Source organism: Beta vulgaris, chromosome 4, assembly GCF_026745355.1.
Source record: "Beta vulgaris subsp. vulgaris cultivar EL10 chromosome 4, EL10.2, whole genome shotgun sequence".
Taxonomy (NCBI): Eukaryota; Viridiplantae; Streptophyta; class Magnoliopsida; order Caryophyllales; family Amaranthaceae; genus Beta; species Beta vulgaris.
Genome location: NC_079205.1, coordinates 29,391,885 through 29,416,054, shown reverse-complemented (window position 1 = coordinate 29,416,054; position 24,170 = coordinate 29,391,885). Strand labels below are relative to the sequence as shown.

General features: G+C 35.0%; 2 protein-coding genes and 1 pseudogene across 2 annotated transcripts; all 3 read left to right on the top strand.

Moving 5' to 3' along the window:
• Nucleotides 1-12,884: 12,884 nt before the first annotated feature.
• Nucleotides 12,885-14,528, top strand: LOC104907492 (uncharacterized). The gene is made up of 3 exons (XM_010696428.1): nt 12,885-13,004; nt 13,154-13,833; nt 13,928-14,528. The coding sequence occupies exons 1-3, from the start codon at nt 12,885-12,887 to the stop codon at nt 14,526-14,528; spliced, it is 1,401 nt and encodes a 466-aa protein (XP_010694730.1).
• A 3,640-nt stretch (nt 14,529-18,168) lies between these two features.
• On the top strand, nt 18,169-18,471 carry LOC104907493 (uncharacterized; annotated as a pseudogene).
• A 1,644-nt stretch (nt 18,472-20,115) lies between these two features.
• Nucleotides 20,116-20,664, top strand: LOC104907494 (uncharacterized). The gene has a single exon (XM_010696430.1). The coding sequence runs from the start codon at nt 20,116-20,118 to the stop codon at nt 20,662-20,664; it is 549 nt and encodes a 182-aa protein (XP_010694732.1).
• The last annotated feature ends 3,506 nt before the right edge of the window (nt 20,665-24,170 follow it).

The following is a 24,170-nucleotide window of genomic DNA, read 5'->3' as shown; positions in this document are numbered from 1 at the left end:
TTGAACTTGATTTTGTAAAGGCACTTAACTCTAATGGCTTTGTTATCAGGAGGTTTCTCAACTAATTCCCAAGTTTCATTTTTTCCGTTCATTCAAATTTCTTATTTCATGGCAGCCTTCCGTTCTAAAAATTGAACTACTTCATTATAATGAGTCGGATCAATGATTGGTACATGACAAGATTCTCAATATTCAATCTCATTGATCTCTGTAAATCTTGCACACAACTTTGTGATAGACTTCTTTCCTCTAGGGTATGTGGAATTCATATTATCTGGTGTCAGTTGAGAAGAGGATGGTGCTCGAGGTGAACTTAATGGTGTATGAAGTAAATCAACTTCGATTTTACTTTCTAAAGAAGTTGTTCCTATTATTAGAATATTTATGTATCTCCTTTCTTCTTTCTTTGTTTCTCAATTCCACAATGCATCTTCATCAAAGGTAATATCTAGACTTATGACAACTTTCTCATTTTCTAGATTGATAATTCTATAACCTTTTGATTGAGAACTATAGCTAATAAATAGTCCTTTCTTAGCTTTAGCATCTACGTTGCTTCGTTTCTGATCTTGAATGTGAAAATAACTAGGGGTGAGTACAACTGGGTACCTGGTGGAATTTCGTCGACACGGATCCAGAACTGGCGAGTCCCAAAATACTGAAACTGGAATTGGAACCGATTCAACCAGGCAGTAAATTTTTGGACCCAGACTTGGAACTATTGGGTACCGGGCCTGGAACTGGGTACCCATCATACAAAATGGGCCGATTGAGTTATTAAATCCAAAAAAAAAAATATAATTAAATGGGCCTAAAGACCTACTAACTTTATACTTAGCAACTTTTTACTTGATTATATTTTGTCCATCTAACCACCTCACATATGCCAAAAACCAATTCCATGTAACGGGTACCTGATCATACAAATGGTTACACCGGATACCCAGACCCAGAAATAGTTATACTGGATATCGGGTTCGAAAAAATACTACCCAGACTTGGAACTGTATGCAACTTAGTCTTCTTTTTTGGACCCGCACCCAGTTGAACCGGATCCGGACCAGGTCCGGGTCTGGGTTCAGGTACCTAAATTTTTTGCTTAGCCCTAAAAATAACATATGTTCCGAAATACATGAAAATGTTTTATTGATGGCTTATAACTAGACCAAGCTTCTAAAGGTGTCATGCCTTTGACATCCTTGGTCATTTCTCAATTTTGAATATAAGCTGAGGTGTGTATCGCTTATGCGCATGACTTTTTTGGAAGTCTTTTCCATTTCGAGCAAACATCTAGCCATTTCCATTAGTCCTATTTTTCCTTTCGCAAACACCATTTTGTTGTGGTGCATATGTAACAGTAAGTTAATGCTTAACTCCTTCATCCTGACAAAATTTATCAAAACTATTAGAGGTATACTCCGTTCCGTTATCGCTTTTTATGGATTTTAGCGAACATCCACTTTGATTCTCCACAAGATTCTACCATTTAAGGAAAATATAGTAGACTTGTGACTTTTCCCTCATAAAGTATACCCAAGTAATTCTCGTCAAATCATCGATAAATAGAATAAAATACTTCCATCCATTGAAAAGGTCTTCACAAGGCCATAAACATCTTTGTGTACAACTTCTAATTTTATGGTTGCTCTCCATGATCCATCCTTAGGAAATGGAAATTTGTGCATCTTCCCTAGCTGGCATGTTCCACAAAGATCTTTGCACTTATATAATACTGGAATATCTTTGACAAACTGGTTTTTGGATAACATATAGAGAGATTTAGTATTGCTATGACCCAACTTTCAATGCCATAACCAATATGTCTCATTCCCTTCAGCTTTGTAAGCGTAATATGTTGAATATGACCATTTCACGAGGAAACTCTTATTTGTCATTGGCACTTCTGCAATCTCCTTATTAGAAGGATGAAGAATCTTGCAAGTGTTGTCTACAAAGTGAACTGAATATCCATTCTTCATCATCTGAGGAACACTGAGTGAATTCTTGTATAGGTTAGGAATGTATAAAACATCCTAAATTAATCTTCTTCCTTTATTAGTTTCTATGGCAATAGTACCTTTACGGTGTGATTGGACAATTGCTCCATTACCCATCCTTATAGGGATTCGTACTGAATTATCTAAAGTGATGAAACAAGATGAATTGTTTGTCATGTGATTACTACATCTACTATCAACCAACCACACATCGTCTTTACTGGTTACTTGGTATGCATAGAATAGATGATCTTCATCCTGACATTCAGAAATTTGGGCTTGAGCTTGTTTTAGCTTCTTTCGACAATCCTTTTCGATATGCCTAAACATATTGCAAAAGTTGCATTGAGGTTTTCCTTTCCATCTATAATTTCTCTTGATGGTTAGTTCTCTTGCAAGTCCCACATGGAGGGTATTTTATTTTATTCCCTCCAGAATTGCTAGAACTATATTTTGCCTAAAATATTTTACTATTACTGTTTTGGTTTGCCTGGAAAGCTTTTTCTGGTGAACTATGATATGTTTTACTTTATTCCTTTGTTCTTGTGCTTTAAATTAACAAATCATTTCCAATGCACTCAACCTTGATAAATCTTTGGTACTTTAGATAACACTAACACGAGTGTCGTACTTCTTCGTTACAGTGCTCCACACTTTGGAAACAATTCTCTCCTCTTTAACATTTTCTCCATTTAAGGTAGCTAAAATGCTAGCACCTTATCATTTAAGGTAGCTAAAATGCTTCCCCCAAATAGAGCCATTATCTCCAAATTCTTTTGCCTAAATTAATTTGACTTTATAGAACCTTATCAAAATTAAAATTGTCTAGAACTTATTTAAATTTTTTGAGCTTGTCAAAACTTATTTGAACTAGTTATGGGAACTTTTTAAAACTTATTTCATTTAACCTAAACTTATCATAATTTATTGTTCTAGTGTCTAGACTCGTATTATTTGTAAACTTATCATATCTTATTTAGAATTTAAGTTATTTTTTTAAAAGATGAAGAAAACACTCTTAATTCGATCACTTTTTATGTATTTTTTTATCGTATTGAATAATTTTTTTTTGGCAAATGCAGCTTGAAAGGCAGATTGTCTAATTATAAGCTTCGTCAATGATGGGCTTAGATAATACAGTCATTATGACATCGTTGTAGAACGTAAGAGATATGAATATATGATAATGATAGCCAATTATATTTAACACTCATATTGTTCAATCCAAATTGGAGATTATATTTATGTCTATTTGATAATATTTTTAGCATTATTATATCAAATATTTTCTTGTTATGCCCATATGACATTTTCAAACTCGGCGATATACATTAACAAACCATTTAACCTGTAGCAATTGTTTGATTTTGATTTTATTGTTTTAAGTTTTCCATCTCAATCATCATAGACAACAATAATTTTTTGTTTAAATATCCATTATCTAATATAGTAATCCAATATTAAAGTCTTACAGGTCTTTACATAACATAAAAGGTTTCATATAATGATCTTTGGTTTGACTATTACTATATGGTTTTAGTGAAAAATAGTTGTGTGCAAGCCAAATGGACTATAGAAAGGTGATGGAATTTGTCCTTCAAACAAGTTTAGCAATTACTAGTAATAGAATAGATGAGCTTCAAAAGAATGATACGGAGTTCTTGCCTAGTGAAACTATGAAGTAGAAGACACGAGATAGATCCTCCGAATAACTGGGGTTTTTACACATAAGCCAAATTATTTCGGAACTTGCATATCCACTCTTTTTCCGATTCAAAGATTAGCCCTTTGTTTGTATGTTTTCCCATCGAAAATGCTTTGTAGATGAAGAGACATCAAAGGGGTTTCTTACGCCCTACAGGAATACTCTTATAACTCTTTTTCAACGCTGAATTATCAAGAATACGCAAGAAAAAAAAACATGGAATTGTTGATTAATCACTAAAGATGGCTTGGAACCAATAGTTCATTACGAGATGGATCTTTCGTTCCAATACTCTATACAAGAGCTAGATAATAATGATGATTAATTATTTAGATATTTTTAGATAGTTGTAGTGTTCTCCTCGTGTAGATTCATAATCGTGTTTCTGCATTTAGTACCCTATGATGACTAATACCCCTTTTTAATTGGTCTGGATCAAAGAAAGAATAAAGAACGAGCCTAAAATAAAATATTTTCAACCCAAATCATTTTTTAACTCTTTTTATTAATCCATTTCCGAAAATCATTTTTATAACTAGTTTCACTAATCCCTATTTCTAAAACAGTTTAGAATAACTTTTTAAAACCCCATGAACCTTTTAAAAATAGTTTTATGGAAGTCCAGTTTAAAAACCTTTTTTGTAGCCCAATTTAATTAATTATTTTAATTGAGTTTTATTAATAAAATATCTCATAAAAAATAATCTTTCTCCAATGTGTTTTTAAATATTTTTTTATCTAATTATTTCTTAAAATCATTTAGATAAAAATCTTTTAAAAACTTACTAGGTTTTGGAAAGCAACCCAACTACCTAAACCTAAACGTGTGTGTGTGTGTGTGTGTGTGTGTGTGTGTGTGTGTGTGTGTGTGTGTGTGTGTGTGTGTGTGTGTGTTGTGTGTGTGTCTATATATATATATATATATATATATATATATATATATATATATATATATTATATATATATATATATATATATATATATATATATATATATATATATATATATATATTGTAAGGGAAGATGGAAGCTATGGTGTCCCCGAATGAAGAGACTATATTATCCCCGCGTCCATTTCTAAATTACAAATTCACTTACGAACGAAAAGGGGTTTCAAACAAAAATACTGATAATAAAATTACAACAATCACTCACAAGTCAACTAAAATCATAGAATTGCATGATTTAGATTATACAAATCACTCAAATGACGAAACTTTACAAATCTAAAAAATTCACTTACAAACTACAACCAAACACTAGAACGTCAATACATACTCATAAAAATATTCACAAAAATTTGACTTGAAATCAAAGTGTCCATTTTCTTCACAATCTATGAAGTAGTGTACTTAATTCAAAAATCAACTAAAAAATATAATATTATAAATCATAAATAAATTCAATAAAATTTCTATTTTGTTCATAGTATTTAACTTTGAAAAGTATATAAAAAAAATAGACTGATGAGAGACTTAAGTGATAGAGACCCAACCAACCAAATTTTGCAACTAAAAACTATACTTCGTATGTCTAATATTCAAATTCTGACTCTTACTTATGTCGAAAAAAACAAAATTTTTGTCTCGAAAAAAGCAAAGCACGCATCGCGTGCAAAAAATAAAGGTATATACTTCCTCCGTCCCAAAATATAGTTCTCAATTCCATTTTTTCATAGTAATTTATGCAAGTAGGGATACCAATTTTTTTTGTTTATTTAAATAAATGTTCTGTGGGAAAAGATTATTTTAGGAGAGAGAATGGAGAATAATTGGTGAAAGAGCATTAATTGTAATATTTTGGTTGAATTAACAAAGGAAAAAACAAAATTCAAGAACCAAATAAATGATGGGATACGATTTTTCTAGACAAGTTATGGGAAAATGTGGAACTAAATACGAAAATGGAAACTATATTTTGGAACCCCCAAAATAAAAATGGAAACCATATTTTGAGACAGATGGAGTATATAATATAACTACCCCTCCCTCTCATAATAGGATCAAGCGCGCAAAAAAAAAAAAAAAATCACACACAGGCTCACCCTAAAAAATCACATGGCGCGGCCACAACCAACTTCGACAAACAAAATTCTCATCACTCACAAATCTTCACACATCATGTGTTTGATTTATTCGACAACTAATCTATAATCCTCTGTATACTTGCTCTTCCAATTACAAAAGAATCTAGATTACAATACAACTACTTCAACCCTAGTTAGAAATTTTTTTAACACATTATATATATTTAAACAGCAACAACAACAATCACAGCAGCAACGGTCACAACAATAACAACTCAACAATAATAAGAATTTCAATCCCAGACTAATTGCAACTTAGCAATTGCATTCATATATGTGCTAAACTCAAACTAACTCCCAAAACAATCGTTCTGAGCTAAATCTCAACAAACCAATGCAACAACACCTCACTTATTCAATCAATCAACACAACAATTCAACAATAATATAACTCCTCTCAACTAAACCCATAATCAATATTCACTTCACTAATCATGATCCAAACTTAAAACAAACTAGAATATAATTGAGAGAAAGATGTTGGAGTTTATAAGAGTATTTCTTAGAAACTCAACGTTTGCTTCAAAAGAATATGAAGAGTCATTTGTCCCGCATTGAAAGAATAAAAGGAAAATGTAAGGTTTCTAACCATTAATCTTCCTATATCCTTTGAGTCGTGTAGTAATGAGGCTTTTAGTGGGTATGTGGTGATTGGAGTTACCACATGCGCGCATGCCCCCGCCCAAACGGGGCCAGGGCCATGAGATTTGGGGAATAAACTTAACTTAAGTATCTTTTTGGGTCAATATTTTGTCAGCATTAATGATCGTTTTATTCAGTGTTAAGTTACCTTTTTTCCCCTAATCTCTCCCTTAATGTTTTAGATTTTCCCTAATTTCTAGCCAAAACTGCTACCATGATCCTCCCCACTAAATTACTGTTTTCCCCATGATTTCAACCTAATCTGATCTCGTTATGGTTTCCTCTCTATAAATAATGGCGTATTTTGTTTCACTGGGACATAGAAAAAACATAATCTCTTCTTCCCTTTGCTTTTCTTTCTCCTTTATAATTCGAGCCAATATTTAAGATCATTCTCATCAGCTTTTCTGTCAACACCTGAACCGCATAAACTGTGTATCCCTGGAGGTTGATTACTGAGAGGCTATGTGCTGTTACGAGGCAAATTCAACTTTAGGACATTGATCATATCATGCCACGGTTATCAAATAAGTTAATTATAATTGTTACCAGTTTAATTCCTACATTTTATAGTTGAATTTCATTTCTGTATCTATTTTACGGAACGATTGCCGGTGAAATTCCTGATGATAATGTGCGTATTTTTAATGATGTCCCTATTACCAATCCGTTCGTCCCTGATATGTCTAAGTTAGAACCGTTTGATAGGAAAAATTATAAGATGTGGTATGATAAGATGGAATATTTCTTGCGTCAGATTGGGGTTGATTACTGTTTATTAGCTGTTGCTGCTCCTGAGAATTCTATTAGGGAATTTGTGAAAGACAATAAGACTTATCGTGGGATGTTACTGCATTATATGACTTCTGTCCTTTATATGATTTATAGTAAGTCTAAAAATAGTAAGGATTTTTGGGATGCTTTGAATACTAAGTATGGGTCTGATGATTTTGGGACTAAGAAATATGCTTGTAGTCGTTGGTTGAAGTTTACTATGTTTGATGATAAACCTATGCTAGATCAAGTTCATGAGTATGAATATTTATGTGCTGATATTGTGGTTGAGGGTATGACTATTCTTGATCTTTTCCAAGCTAACTATTTACTTGAGAAATCACCTTCTTCTTGGGAGACTTTTGTTCATTCCTTAAAACATAGGTAGAAAGACTTTACCCTTCAGAAATTAGTTTCCCACAATAAGATTGAGGAGCAGAATCATATCCAAATCAAAGGGAAATCAGTTGATCATTCTTATTCTTCTGCTAATCTTGTTGAAAATAAGGTTGTTGCAGGTGAAGGACCAAAAGGTAAAGGTTCAAATCAGTTCCATGGTACAAGGCAAAACTATAACAACTTCAAGGGAAAAGGTAAATTAAGGGAAGTTGCTTCGTTTGTGGTAAGTATGGGCATAGTGCCAAGGATTTCCGTTAAATAAAGGAAGCTCCAAACAAAGAAAAAGATAGCAAAGCTCAAGCCAACCTTATTAAAGATGACTTCATTGCTGCTGTGGTGTCCGAGGTTAATTTGGTAAGCCATGTTTCTGAATGGATCATGGACACTGGTGCAACCCGTCACATCTATGCTAACAAGGAAATACTCCATGACTACAACAAAGTTTCAGAAGAAGAATGCGTCTTCATGGGTAATTCAAGCACTGTGAGTGTTCTAGGCAAAAGAAAGGTATTCCTGAAATTGACTTTCGGGAAACCCATTGCTTTGCAGAATGTTTTCCATGTTCCTAACATCCGGAGAAATATTATTTCTTGTTCTCTTTTAAACAAAACTGAGATCAAGTTAGCTTTTGAATCTGATAAACTTGTATTAACCAGAAATGGTGTTTTTCTGGGTAAAGGCTTTTGTAATGCTGGACTTTTTGTTTCGGATGTTGTTATTGATAATAAGAACTCTACTGCTTCCATTTATATTGTTGAGTCTGTTTCTTTATGGCATTCTAGACTAGGTCATGTGAATGTTGCATCCATTAAAAGGCTAAAACATCTTAGTCTTATTCCTGACTTTAGCAATATAATACTTCTTTTGATAAATTTGAAGTGTGTATGGAATCTAAGCATCCTAAGAAAGCATTCAACAAAAATGTGTCCCGTTCCTCTACTTTATTAGAGTTAATCCATAGTGACTTAGGTGACTTTAAGAATTCCATGAGTAGGGGAGGAAAGAAGTATTACATAACTTTTGTTGCTGACTTTTCACATTATACTAAGGTTTATTTATTGAGTTCTAAGGATGAGGCAAAACAGAAATTTCTAATCTATAAAGCCGAAGTTGAAAACCAATTGGACCTTAAGATTAACAGGGTGAGATCGGATAGGGGTGGAGAATATGATGGAATTTCCCTTAAGAACTTTTGTAAGTCTAATGGAATTATTCATGAGGTTACAACTCCTTATACCTCAGAACAGAATGGAATAGATGAGTGGTAAAAATAGAACTCTTAAAGATATGATGAATGCAATGCTTATAAGTTCAGGTGTGTCTACTAACATGTGGGGGTGAGGCTATCCTTTTTGCTTGCTATGTTCTAAACCGAGTTCCCCATAAGAAGTTATATAAGACTCCCCATGAATTATGGAAAGGCTTCAATCCTTATTTGGGTTACCTCAAAGTGTGGGGGTGTTTGGGGGAAGATAGGAATTCCTGACTTCCAAAGGAATAAGATTGGACCTAAGACGGTAGATGGAATCTTTATTGGTTATGCTTCTAACAGTGATGCATATAGACTCACTCTTAAGGATATATCTGGCTTTGGTCCTATTAGAGAGTCAAAAGATGTTAAATTTTTTGAGCATGTTTTTCCTATGAAAGTTAGTTTACAATCATGCTTGTCTGCTGCATCTTCTTCTACTTTGCACCGTGACATTGCATCTTCTAGTGAGACCTTAGAACCTAGAAGGAGTAAGAGAGCTAGAATTGAGTCTAGTTTCGGACCTGATTTCATAACTATCTTTCTAGATGAGAAAGAGTGCTTAGATGAGCAAGATGTCGATGTGTTTGTATTGGAAGAGAATCTGAGAACATATGCTGAGGCCATGAGATCGGTAGACTCAAGTTTTTAGTTAGAGGCTATTAACAGTGAAATAGAGTCTATTATGAGTAATAATACTTGGATTTTGTCAGATCTTCGTAGGTTGTAAGGCCCTAAGTAGTAGGTGGATTTTTACAAAGAATACAAGCCTGATGGGTCCTTAGACAAGTATAAGGCTAGATTTATAGTTATAGGGCATGGCCAAAAGAAAGGTTTAGACTTCTTTGATACATATTCTCCTATGACCAAGGTAGCCACCATTAGAGCACTAATTGCATTTGCATCTATTCATGATTTAATTGTGCATCAAATGGATGTGAAAATTGCATTTTTGAATGGTGAGTTAAATGAGGAGATCTATATGAAGAAACCTGAAGGATGTGAGGTTCCTAGTCAAGAGGACAAGGTATGCAAGCTTATTAGATCTTTGTATGGTTTAAAACAAGCACCAAAACAATGGTATGATAAATTTCATCAAACTATTACTTCAAATGGTTTTTTGGTAAATGATTCTGATGCTTGTGTTTATTTCAAATTTGATGAGCTTCGTTGTGTTTTCATATGTCTATATGTGGATAATATGTTGATCTTTGGGGCCAATATAGACGTAGTTATTGCAACTAAGAGTTTCCTAAATTCTTGTTTTGAGATGAAGGATTTAGGAGAGCCTGATGTTATTTTTGGAATAAAGATTACTAGAACTTCATATGGGATATCTTTAAACCAATCTCATTATATTGAGAAAATATTAAATAAGTTTGATCTATTTGATTATATTCATATGGTTTAAATCCTATTGTGGAGTGAATTATGATGGATACCCTTCTTAAGAATTGCTAATTTCAAAGGGTCAGACGAATTAACAAAAGAACTCAAGTTATTGTATACTTCTATCATTCCTATTAATAAAAGTGATGTAGTATTTTGTTTTAACCTACTGGTATATGTGTAAGGTTGAGCATAAAGCTCTTGATAAGTTCAGAGCCTTATTTGAGGTTATTTGTGACAGTACAAACTTGATGAACTTACCTATGTGAATGTGGGGGATTATGCCCAATCCTCTATGAGTGTCCGAAGGCTTAGGCTCTCTAGAGCATTCATGAGAACCAGGCTAATTGCGGGGCACTGATATTACAATTGCGAGAACATTTCTTGATTTGAAAAAGGTTAAGTGCGCAACTATGCTTTGCTAACTTTATGGAAGCTTCAAAGAGAAATCTACCTCTTACGATAGTAATACATATTTGTATGCAATGAGTGTCAATTCAAGTCCATAAGACATTGATACTTCAAAACTTAGTATCCATTGTCCATATCATCTTTTTTCAGCCCTATTTCTTTCTATTTTCTTCTTTTGACTCATGTGGGGGATTGTTGGAGTTTATAAGACCATTTCTTAGAAACTGAAAGTTTGCTTCAAAAGAATATGAAGAGTCATTTGTCCCACATTGAAAGAATAAAAGGGAAGTGTAAGGTTTATAACCATTACTCTTCCTCTATCCTTTAAGTTGTGTAGTAATGAGGCTTTAGTGGGTATGTGGTAATTTAAGTTACCACACGCGCACGCCGTCCGCCCAGACCGGGCAAGGGCTTTGGGCTTTGGGGAATAAACTTAACTTAACTATATTTTTTGGTCATTATTTTGCCAGCATTAATGATCATTTTATTCAGTGTCAAGTTACCATTTTTCCCCTAATCTCTCCCTTAATGTTTTTGGTTTTTCCTAATTTCTGGCCATAACTGCTCCCATGATTCTCCCCACTAAATGACCGTTTTTTCCATGATTTCAGCCTTCTTCTGATCTCGTTCTGGTTTCCTCTCTCTATAAATATGGGCGTTTTTTGTTTCATTGGGACGTAGACAAAACAAAATCTCTTCTTCTCATTGCTTTTCTTTCTCCTCTATAATTCTGGGCAATATTCAAGATCGTTCTCAATCTGGTTTTTTGTCAACAACGAAAATGCAGAAACCGTGTATCCCTGGAGGTTGATTGCTGAGAGTGTGTGTGTTGTTACGAAGCAAATTCAACTTTAGGGTAGTGATCATATCACGCCACGGTTATCAGATAAGTTAATTATAATTATTACCAGTTTACGTTCCTACAAAAGACTGGGAAGTGAGTACTACCAACAAGAGAGGTAGTTCGGTGGCAGCAACATCATCGGCTACAAGTAACGGTAGTGCAATAGGAGGGAGGAGCAAAACCACAGTGGTAACATCAACAGCTAGCGAGAGTAGAGGAAAACACGAGAAGTGGATGCAAGCACAGACAACGACGCAGATTAGAACAACGACAACAACACAACATCAACATGTAGCCAATGAAGGAAGAGGAGGACGCCGACAGCATCAAAGACGGTGGCAACAACAGCGACGATGGAGTGTCGAGCAACGACGCAAAGCAACAGCAGCAGCAACACGAAGATCAAGGAGACAGAGAAACAACACAGGAGAGAGAGAAATTTCGACCGTCGGAAGGAATGCCGACGAAGGATGACTTAAGGTGAATCAGAGAGAGAGAAATTAAAATGGGGGTGAGTGGTGATAGACGAAAAAGGGGGGATGGGTCAATGGGAGGATAAAGAGAGAGAAATGGGAGTCAACAAAGGATAGGGGATTTATTTCTTTTTAGGGCTTCTCAAGGGATGCGGTTAGCCCAAAAACCGCAGCCCTTGCGTTTTTTTCTACTAGTGCAAAGTCCAATCATTCCCTCTAACCATGAGTCTGAAGAGGCAACGTGCGAAGCCGAAGACGAAATGAAGAAAAAGTATCCAGAATTATTCCTTGAGGTGAGTTATGAGGGAGTAACTCGTTTTCTTTAAGGGGGTAGAATGCGATAGAATTTCGCACTTTTTACCTATTTTATGGTATTTATATGCATTTTTATGCTTATTTTGGTAGTTTGCACATATTCTTACAAAATAAATAGATTCTCCGCATGGAAATATGTTTATGAGTAACACAATTGGTTTTAAAGTTGGTAAAAGTGGAAAATCTTTAGGTTAGAAGAAACCTAGAGAGAGAAACTCTACCTTCTCTCTAGGAACCAATGGAACAGTAACTTGGCACGGTTTTTTCGTTCTTCTCCTCCGTCGTATGCACGTTGGTGCCATGGCAAGAGGGAGAGCTAAGAAGAGTGCTCAGAAAGGAAAGGGTAAGGCCACGGGACCATCGTCCTCGCCGGTAAGAAAGACCAAATCAGTTGATGAAGTTACTGGTGTTGGTGCGCTTCAAATACCAAGTCCTATTCCAGAGAAGGTGATTATGGAGGAAACATAGGTTGAAGAGTTGAATAAGGTGGTTCCAACTTCAATATAGGTGGAAGAGAAGCAATCTCAAGAGCAGAGTATTCTCTCGGAATGGATGGAAGTAATAACCAGTGGTGCCAAGAAGCCTGCAATGGCTAGATGAATGTCGTGGGCTGCTGATGTGGAGCAACAGGAAGCTAATCAGGTGAGAACTGAAACTTCGATAGTTATGATAGAGTTTGAGAATATTCAAGAGGAGGTTGAATACTGGTCTTCTGCTGTTGTATGTTATGTTTTGGGTGCAAATCCACTGTTTAATGTGATGGATGGTTTTTTAGGCGTATTTGGGATTATCTAAGGATTGCAAAAACAGCCATGGTAGGGAACGGTATGTTTATTGTGAGATTTGATTCTATAGAGTCCTGTCTGAAGGTAACTACTGAAGGATTTCAGTTTTTTGATCAAAAACCATTGATAACTCGTATGTGGGATCCTGATATGCTATTTGATAAGTCTAGTATACAGAAGGTTCCTATATGGATTAAGCTACCTGACCTAGCATTGAAATATTATGGTGAGAAGAGTCTTTTTAAGATTGCAGGGTTAGTAGGACATGCTGTCCAAATGGATAAGGCGACTATATCAAAAGACAGATTGCAGTATGCAAGGGTAATGGTTGAACCCCAGCTTCAGCAACGGCTCCCTGATACTATTCTATTTTGTAATGATTATGGAAGAGTGGTGGAACAAAGGGTTGAGTATGAGTGGCGGCCTACTCTATGTCACAAGTGTGAGGGGATAGGTCATGGTGAAGAAGAGTGTAGGAAAGGAGCACAAATGAAGAAATGGGTGCAAAAGAAGCCAGTGAGGGTTGATAATGAGGGGTTTCAGCAGGTAGGTAATGGTGTAGCCCCTGTTGATAAGCTACCTGAGGTGCTTGTTCATAATTCTTTTAATGCACTGCTAGAAGATGTTGAGGAGAATAAAGAGGATGAAGTGGGGAACAAGGCAAATGATGAGAGTGTAAATACAAGGGTGGCAACTGAACAACAACCAGAGGAGGAAATGGTGGATAAGGGGCAGGGGCTGACAACCCCTATACCCAATGGATAGTATACTATCATGGAATGTCAGGGGATTGAACAGCAAGGCTAAGCAGATTGAGGTGAGAACATTCATTCATTCTCATAATATTAAGCTGTTCAGTCTCCTGGAGACTAGGGTGAAGTCTCCTAATCTGGGTAGGATAATCCTTGGTTGGTGTCCAGGTGCTTTTCATGTGAGCATCTTGACTATTAATAGTCAATTTATACATTGTGAGGTTAAGCCTACTCAAGGTGGGAGGGGATTTTTGTGTACATTTGTGTATGTGTTTCATGACCTGCATAGTAGGGCACCTTTGTGGGAGGGTATCAAGGAGATTAAAAGGAAGGCTGATGGTGGTTGGGTGTTAATGGGGGGCTTTAATGTTCTATCTAGTGTAGAGGATAGGATTGGTAGCTCTGTAAGGGTGTCTGAAATTAGGCCAATGCTAGAGTGCATGAATGAATGTGGTCTTAGTGATGTCAAGGCTTCAGGTAGATATTTCACTTGGAGTAATAAGCAAGAGGGTTCAGCCAGGGTGTTTTCAAGGATAGATAGGGTCATAACTAACTCTATGTGGCTTGACAGTTATGATCAGGCAATAGTGGCATTCTTACCTCAAGGTAATTTTGATCATACTCCTGTGCTTTTAAGTGTGTATGATGTGCCTATGACAAAAGACCTTTCAAGTTTTGTAACATGTGGTGTCACTACACTACTATGATGGATGCTGTGAAGGATGTTTGGAGTCAACTTGTGCTGGGGTGTCCTATGTTCAAAGTGGTTGAGAAGCTGAAGAGGGTCAGGGGTGCTCTAAGGGAATTGAAGAAACAGGGTTTTGGTGAGGCTGAGGTTGAACTTACAAAAGCTATAGAAGAACTTACAAAGGTTCAAGATGCATTACATGAAAATCCTAGAAGTATGGAGTTTATAGCTCAGGAGAGAGTAGCTATGGAGAAGGTGCAGAGGGCTAAGAGGAGTGTTCAGACCATGTTGCAACAACAAGCTAAATTGACTTGGCTTAAAGGTGGTGATGAAAATACTGAAATTTTCTACCAAGCCATCAGAGCAAGAAGAAGGCAGAATAGAGTTCATGCTATCCACAATGATGCAGGTGAGTGGGTGAACTCTCATGAGCTGCTTTCAGCAGCATTCTTGGAATACTACAAGACTCTTTTCACTGGAAAAGAGTAGCAGCAAGTAGTCTTGAGTACTATGATGAGCAGCGAAAAGTGTATTAATGAGGAGCACAGGAGGATCCTTCAGAGTCCTGTTACCAAAGAGGATGTGAGAAGAGTCATGTTTAGTATTCTTGATGATAAGGCTCCAGGGGCATATGGGTTTAATAGTTGTCTCTACAAAAAAATGCTGGGAGATTGTTGGTGATGATGTTTTAGAGGCCATCCTTGATTTCTTTAAAACAGGAAAATTGTTAAAGGTAATCAACATCACTACCTTAACTTTAGTTCCTAAAGCTACTTGCCCTAGTAGTGTTACCGAATTCAGGCCCATTGATGTTGTTCAGTACTTTATAAATGTATCACTAAGCTGATTAGTGAGAAACTCAATAAAATCTTGCCTGATATAGTGTCTTATAGTCAAGGAGCTTTTCTAGCTGGCAAAAGTATATTACATAATGTCATGTTGTGTCAAGATCTGGTGAATTTTACAATAGGAAAGCTACTAGAGCATGCTGCATGATGAAGCTAGATCTCAAGAAGGCCTATGATACTCTTAATTGGCAATTCCTTCAGCAAATGTTGGAAGGTGTGGGCTTTCCTACTGATTTTGTACAACAAATTATGACTTATGTGACAACCCCCAAGTTTTCAATCATGGTGAATGGGTCTCTCTCTGAATTATTTGGAGCTCAGAGGGGGTTGAGACACTCCTTTTGCACTCTGTATGGATTACTTGGCTAGAGTGATAGACTACATTGGTGAACAAGAGGGGTTTAAATACTATGCTAGATGCAAAGAGCTTAAACTGGCTCATCTATGCTTTGTTGATGATCTACTTTTATTTTGTAATGGATACTTTAGGTCTATCAATACACTCTTGCAAGGTTTTCAAATGTTTTCTAATGTCTCTGGTTTGGAGGTTAATAGAAGTAAATCTGAAGTTTATTATGCTGGGATGTGTGATGAGGATATTCAGAGAGTTACTGATGTTAGTGGGTTTCATAATGGTAGATTGCCCTTCAAGTACTTGGGGGTTCCAATTGCCACAACTAAGCTGAAGGCTAGTGACTGCCAATCTATGATTGATCAAATGATCACTAGGATCAGAGTCTGGAGTACCAGACATGTCTTTTGCTGCAAGGTGTCAATTGGTGAATAGTGTGTTGATGAGCATACACACTTACTGGGGGCAATTATTTCTCATTCCAAGAAGTGTGCTTAATGAAGTTAACAGAATCTGCAGGTGCTTTCTATGGAGTGGTACACATAATGATAATAAACCTGGTGCTGTTAAATGGGATAATTTATTTAAGTCTAAGGCTGCTAGGGGTCTTGGATTGAGGAGTACTCACTACTACAAAAAAGGCCAAAGAGACTACCCATAAGAGACTGGTTGAGATTACTAACCCATTTCTTAGATATAGAAAACCGTTGATTATCCAAAATCGGTCTCTTAAGTTGAATTATTTTACTTAATAAAAAAAGTTATCGTGAAATAAGAGACTACTTCTATGTAAAACCGGTTTCCTTGAAATATTTTTAATTTTTAATTCAATTTTTTTTCAATATAATCTTATAATGTACGTATATATTCTTGTTGTGAGATAGGAGACTATTTCTAAGTAAAACCGGTTTCCTTGAAATATTTTAATTTTTAAATTTAATATCTTTTTAAGTTAGTGGCTGATTTACCTGCTAACACGCTCCAGCAATAAAAAAAAATAAAAACATTTTAAACAGTTGATGCACAATTTTTTTTCAGTTTTCACTCTCAACTTTCTTTTCTCTCACCTCACCACCTCGCAAACCTTCTCCCTTTCTCTCTCATAAAATCTCAGACCTTCACTTCTCCCTCCAGTCATACGGCCTCACTAGCGGCGGCTTTGTGGACTCGGACTCTCGGAACTCCTGCTGTTGCCTGGTTGTTCGTGCCTTCATATCGCATAATTGCCACTGGATGTTGACGTGTTGTGCCTTCCAGACTCGCTGTCGCCGACCTGCAGTTGCAGAAGTGGTCGGAATTGGTGCCTTGGTGGACGACGGTGGACGGAAAAGTTTTAAGAGTCGTGACTCATGACTAGGTACATCGTAATCTACTTAATTTGCTTGATTTCTTGTTTTACTTTATAGATTAGGGTTTATCAATTTCATGAGGATTGGAAAATAAATTGCAATTTCAGTTGTTATGGGTGTTTATATATTAGATTATATGATTTAGAATTGTTATAAATGTTGATTTCGTTGTTGCTGTTGCTCTGGGAATATAATAACTGATTATATATGTTGTTTCGAAATTTCAGCAATCTTTTCAACTCCTTTGAAACAAGCAAGGCAGCTTTGAAGGTAAATAACTCTTTAGTTTGGATCGAAATTCTGCTTGTATATGCATAAAGTTATAAAATTTTATATACTTTGATGATGATCATGAAGGGTTATAACTATATTATACTATTCTGATATGAACAAATTGATGTAATTGCAGAATTTGTTGCCTTCAATCAGTTTCTTTGAAAGGTTAATATTTTCTTATATGATGATACATTAGTCATGTAATGAAGAATGAGAGCAACATAGACTGGCAGTGATCCCTTGCTTGACTTGGCCTCGATATATATTTTTGCTGGATTTAGGGTGGTGCTTCTTTTATGGCCAAAAGAGTGGTTGCAAGCTCATTGACTTATGTTTCCTGTTGTTTCTGAATTCTGACAGATGAGAAGCATATTGACTTGGGCATTTGTACTCTGAGATTGCTTGTTACCTCCTTTTTCATGAAGTTGCATGATGATCCAGACTTCTCTCAACTGCTTTTTTTGTATAGCATCACTTTTGAATTCTTTGAAGTTTGATTGTTTCTTGTTAAGTATTAGGATAGATTTAGGAGTATTTACTAAATCTATCTATCAAGAAGTGTTTATCTAGACATATCTAAAAGTGTTTATCGAGAGATAATATTTTTTAGTATTATATTTGGTTTAGGATATGTTTTCCTAGTTGGATATGTTTTCCTAGTTTTACTTAAGTTAGATTTTATATGATGTACTATAAATACCCTTTTGGGTTAATAATAATGCCAACCTTTTCCTTCAATCCATTTTGTCATTAAGCTAGCCTCTTGTGCTTGTTCATAATCAGTATTTTTCTTCTTTATCAGCAGGCTAAGTACAGACTGGTCCAAGATTGAATATGAGTCCCGCTTGTCTTGTGCGCCATGGCGTAGAAATTCCATCACATTCATTCAGAAGTTACTCCGTCTCTAGCTCAGACAATGATGGGGGATGTTCAGCTATGGCTAACTGCTTGATCGGGAAGCTTTCTGTTCCTCCTCCTCGGGGAAAGTCAGTCATGTCATCATCTAAAATGACTCTGTAGCCGAATTTATCAAACTGTGTTGATATTTCAGGCACTCCACGACTAATTAGGAGCCGTGATGTTAGAAGGGACCAAGTCAGAGACTGGAACTTCGAGGTGATTGAGCTAGAGCAGTAGTTTAACTAATATGACCAAGAGAATAAGCTGCTTCTCTGGAGTTGTGTTTATATATAGTTAGACTCCCCCTTCTCTGTCCTCCCTTTTTGTTTCTTTACTCCCTAGTTATTCTCCTACTGTCTACATTTTTTCCCACTAGCTTCTAAATGAATCTGGTTAGAGTAATGTTCGTCTTTTTATATATAGTCTATGTGATGCATATCTTCTTTGTTTGACCTGTTTGACTTTCCTTCTTATGTGTCTTTACTTGTTTCACTTTCCTTTTGCTGGCAGGCAACTTCGGAGAAGTAGTAAATGTTGAGCTTGCTATGGATCGCATTGTAGGTTTTATTAATGCCTGTTGTCAACTTATGCACTCGTGCCTTCAGTAGCTAACTTTGACATGATGGTATACAAAGGTCAATCTTCCCAAAGAATATGCATATGTGGAATTCAAGACAAGAGCTGATGCTGAAAACGCATAAGTGTACATGGGTGGAGTATGTTTATAGCATACTTGAATGATATTTTGTATCAAATATTTGAACTTGGCCAGTTAATATACTTGAATGATAAAAATCAACTTTTGTCAATTTTTGCTCTTATTTTCTACATTCATTTGGACTTCTTGGTGTTCATACACTTGGAAAAAGAATGTGTTATTTAAGCACCATTTGTTACATCTTTGGCTATGTTAATAAAACATACTTGCTTGTTATTGAAATGAAAGCAATTTTAGGTTGGTTGCAATTGGATTTCACAATGCCTAGTTTGATTTGTTTTTTATGAGTTTTTGTAGAAAAATCTTATATAATATATATATCCTAGTTCTAATTATAATTATCTGAATTTTTTTGTAGTACTTTCTTGGGATTCTGAGCATTTATTCACAAGAGATGATTGACGAGCTAAGAGATATGTGGGTGAAATATTGAAACAGCAAAACACAAGACGATGGATATTGAAGACGACAATCAAGTTTGAATTGTACATATTATTATATTATTATAGAATTTTAGTTTTAGTAGATAGCATTAGATTATAGAAAATTTGTTTTAAAAACATTATTGGAAGAAATACATGCTGTGAGAGATTGTTTTTGGATATAAATTTAAATGTAGTAATTTTATTTACAAGATGAATAAAGCAAGTAGAAATTTTGTTTATAATATTGTTGTAGCTATTTTAATATATTTTATTATAAAAAAGAACGTATATAAAAGGAGCCACAAATACAGGAGTAGTTACAAGATAATTATGTATGTATACTGTAACATTCTAATTTCTAAAAAAAATATGTATCAAAACCTAAGAAACCGGTTATGCTCAATAACTGGTTTTAAAGGTAAGGTAAGGAGACAGGTTTTGAATGTTAAATGGTCTCTTAACCTCTTTATGTATTATATATAGGCTTAACTAAGAAACCGGTTTTACTTGTCAACTGGTCTCCCAAATAAACAAAGAAACCAGGCATTATAACCGGTCTCTTAACCTAGGACACATGTGAGATGGAGATGTGTTATAGTCCGGTTTCCTAGGCCATTTTCAACCGGTTTCCTAGGCCTTTTTTTGTAGTAGTGACTATGAATTGGAATCTTGCTGCAGTGGGGAAGCTAGCTTAGTGTATAGCGAAAAAACAAGATAATATGTGGGTCAAATGGGTTAATGAGATCTACATCAAGGAGCACCAGTGGAGTAGCTACGTTGCTCCTGCTACAGCTAGTTGGGCTTGGAAATATATCTGCTAGTGTGAAGCTAGGAGGTGACCAGTGGTTGCAAGATACAACTTTTAGCATCAAGAAGTACTATACAACAATAAATGGCAATGACATAAGAGTACCATGGAGTGCTTATGTCTGGAATAGATTCTCTCAACCTAAGCATAGAATGATTCTATGTCTAGGATTGCAAAATAGGTTGAAAACAAAGGATAGGCTGAAAAAGCTTGGAATTTGTGATGATGATGTGTGTGCTATCTGTGGTCAACAGGTTGAATCAGTGAACCATCTGCTGTTTAAGTGTCATTACAGCAGACAATGTATTGTGCAGGTTATGTGCTGGCTGGGGGTTTCATGGAGTGATAGAAATGTTCACCACATGTGTAGGTGGATTAGAGGAAGATACAGAGGGACTAGCTTTCAGAAGAAAGTGGTGCTTGCTGCTCTACCTGCTACTGTTTACACTATTTGGAGAGTTCGAAATACAGCTTACTAGGATGGTGCTATTGTGACTAGTAGCAAAACTGTTCAGGATATAAAGCATAGTGTGAAAGGTAGAATTTTATAGCTTTTGAATGTTAATGTTAAGGATAGAGATAGAAGTTGGATTGAGAATGTATAAGCTGGGTTTGTCTAGTGTTTAGAATGGTTTGCTATGGCAATGTCTAGGTGTTATTGTTGATTGTGCTTTATTCTACTTACTTTCTTCTTCGAAAAAAAAAAAAGTTGGTAAAAGTGTGCAGTTTTGGGACAGTTTCGTGTCAAGTTTCGGGACAAAACTTCTTTTAAGAGAGGTATATTGTAATCCCCCATAAATTTATGAATTTTGAAAATATATTTTAACATGTAATTATTTATATTTAAATATATTTTAGTATTTAAATGATTTATTTCTTCAAATGTTGACTATTTGAAAGTCAAAGAATTATTTTAATGATGTAAAGAAGTTAAACATTTTGTTTGGACATGTTTTGAAAAATATTTCAAAAGTTTAAAACACTTTTTGGATCTGGAGAAGGATTCCTAGATGGGTATGAGGAACCCAAACACTAAATTCATCAATCATTAAATTCTAGTTTGAGCCCAATCACCATTTCCTAAGCCCGCAAACTATAAAAACCCCATAAACCCCAAATATTTCCCATAAAACTTATTTTCTCTCTCCTTGCTCGTAAGATTTTCGGCTTTCTCTCTCTCCTCTCTCTTTCTTTTTTTTCTTCTCTCTCGCATTTTCTCCTCATCTTCCTCGCCGGGTCGCTGCTCTCGCCGAACACCAGCCTCGCCGTAGTTGTGTTGCCGCCTTGGCTAATGGTCTTTCCTTCCTCCTCCTCTTAATCTTGTTAATTTCTTCCTCCCCAAGTTTTATTTTAATGCAAAGTTTATGTTTTAAGATTTGTTTTAACATGTTTATGTTTAATGTTGTATTCACGGTTTTAATTATGACAAATGATGTTATTGAGTCTAGGAAATTAATTATGTAACTTTGAAAATATTTTACATAAATTCATATTATCTTGAGTTTAATTTATTTAATTATAACTTGTGGAGAAATGGTTATGAGTTTAACCTAGTTGGGTTATTTAAATAAATTAATTCCTACTAGATAATTAATTTTGTAACTTCGAATTAATTTTAATATTATCTTGAGAATAATTTATTTAATTATAACTTGTGGAGAAATGGTTATGAGTTTAACCTATTCAAGTTATTTAAATAAATTATTTAGTATGCTAGAAATGTTATGTGTTATAAATTGCTTTGAATGAACCAAATAACATGGAATATTATTTTAAGTAAAATATAAAATAATTTTCTTGATATTTGTTGGAGTATGCTTTGTTGTTATTCTACAGGTTAAAAGAATTATTCTGTTGAAAACAAGAAATAACAAACCGAGCTATAATAGAGGAAGCGCATCAGGCTGCAGTTCCTACAATCTAGGAGACTGGAAACTGACTGACCAGTCAGCTCCTCGAATCCAGGGACTGGAAACTATTTGATCAGTCAGTTCCTAGAATCCAGGAGATCTAACTGACTCCCAAATATTTAGCCTCAACAACAAACTTCATGCTGAATATGGAAGTAATAATGGTCGAGTGTACGTGGATTTGAAAGTGGAGTTAGTTGGAGAACATCATGGATAAAGTGGCTACATCAACGGATAGATCATGGGTCACTTCCAACACCCATGACTGCTTAGTGGAGCAAAAATAGGAGCTGCTGTGATCTTCCATATATAGCTCAATAATGAACCAGAATAATAGAATAACTTCCCAGATTTTATTGTATTATTTTGTAAGGAAGTTTATTTCAGTTTTAATACTCTTCAAAGCGATTATTCTTGTAATAACTTTCAAGTGTTGGGTGAGTGTGATTTAGAGAACAAAATCTTGTATTCAAGGGAAAGAGAAAGAGAAGGAGAAAGAGAAAGAGGAAGAGAAGACTTCGAGTGAAGTTAAGAGAGAAAAGTCATAAGTTCAGGGGGAACAAGGTGACTGGGGAACAAGTTCCTAGAGGAACAGAGAAGGTCCAATATTAGGTTGTACAAAAGAGAGTCTTTGGCCTACTATACTAAAGAGAGTTTGAGTCAAAATCCCTCGTGGTCAATATTTTTCTTCCTATTAGGCATAGGAAGTTTTCCTTGTAAAAATCTTGTGTGCTTGTCTCCTTCTAATTTCTTGTGCTTGTCTCTTTCTAATTTCGAGTTTGTTTTAATTCTGTAAAAATATTGAAAATCTCCCCAACTACAATTCACCCCCCCTTGTAGTTGCCCTAGTGTTTATACAAGACTAACATTTAAAAAGTTATAGTTTGATGATCTAATTGTGAATCTAATTTTATATAATTTATGTATTAAAGAAATAAAATTTCAGATTTTACTTATTATATTTGAAATTGATTTTTAATTATCAAAACATGGATTTTTAGGGTTTTCAAGGTTGGAGATCATAGTAGTATATTATAGTTTATGAATTTGAGTATTCTTATGATTTTAAATATGTTTTAAGTATGTTTGAAAAGAGTTTTAAAATGTTATATGTTGCTAGACATATCGAGTAGTACTATACTAGAAGGCTTTAATACTTAACTTTTAATGATGGGAAAAGTTTTACACTTTTAAGAAGGGTTTAAAGTATTTTATTATTTCTGTAGATTTATAAGGGATTGATTATGGATTTATATTGGTTGTTTTAGGCGGAGAATTCTCTTTAGGCGACTTTTAAGGTTGTAAAATTGGCTACTTGATATGTCTACACAAGGTATGTATACCTATTTGTTGATTGATTTAGTATCATGATTCTAAGGATGAGAATTACGTAGTATCATGCATAAGGAACTGTTTATAGTCCATATGTGATTTCTATTAAAGTTGGATTTGCATGTTTTATGTCGTGTGAAACATGTTGGTTATGATTTTTATCTTATGTTTGTATGGAAGATTGATGCAAGCATATGGTATTTGAGAACTTTATTTTATTAATTCATATGAGGGATTAATATACATATTGGTTATATCATGATTGAATCATGTTATTTTTTTTATTATTTAATTATTTTATGAGGACCGAGGGCCTTATTTGGTAAGTTGATTATTACACCTATGAAAGGTGGGTTGGTTGTTGACTAGGTTCAACAAATAATGGAAGCTTATAAATTAAATTTGGAATTAATCTTCGGTTGTTAAGTTGTTGTTGATCACCTTATCTAATCCCAAGACAAAAATGGAAGTGTTTGATTGTTTATTGATTATATTGTTTGTGCAACTTGTGAGTCTTAACAATTGAATAAACTATTAATCATGTAAAGTGAGATGTGAATAACAATAGCTTTAGACTTGTGCACGTCTGAAGTCTTGGACATTTATGAGTTAGAGTATATGGTTGTAGCCCATGGCTTTCCTTGGGACCGGATTGATCACCGTGTCCTATTCTTATTTTCAAGCTTCCTCGATATCGTAGGTCATGGGAATACGAAGTCACTCCCGTATTTCTTCTTCTAAAG

Bases quoted from the DNA above. Each gene is read 5' to 3' on its own strand.
- LOC104907494 (XM_010696430.1), top strand. From the start codon at position 20,116: ATGAGATCTACATCAAGGAGCACCAGTGGAGTAGCTACGTTGCTCCTG.
- LOC104907492 (XM_010696428.1), top strand. From the start codon at position 12,885: ATGTCGTGGGCTGCTGATGTGGAGCAACAGGAAGCTAATCAGGTGAGA. The intron at 13,005-13,153 runs GTATGTTATGTT...TCCTGTCTGAAG, and splicing joins AATACTGGTCTTCTGCTGTT to GTAACTACTGAAGGATTTCA. The intron at 13,834-13,927 runs GTATACTATCAT...TAAGCTGTTCAG, and splicing joins ACCCCTATACCCAATGGATA to TCTCCTGGAGACTAGGGTGA.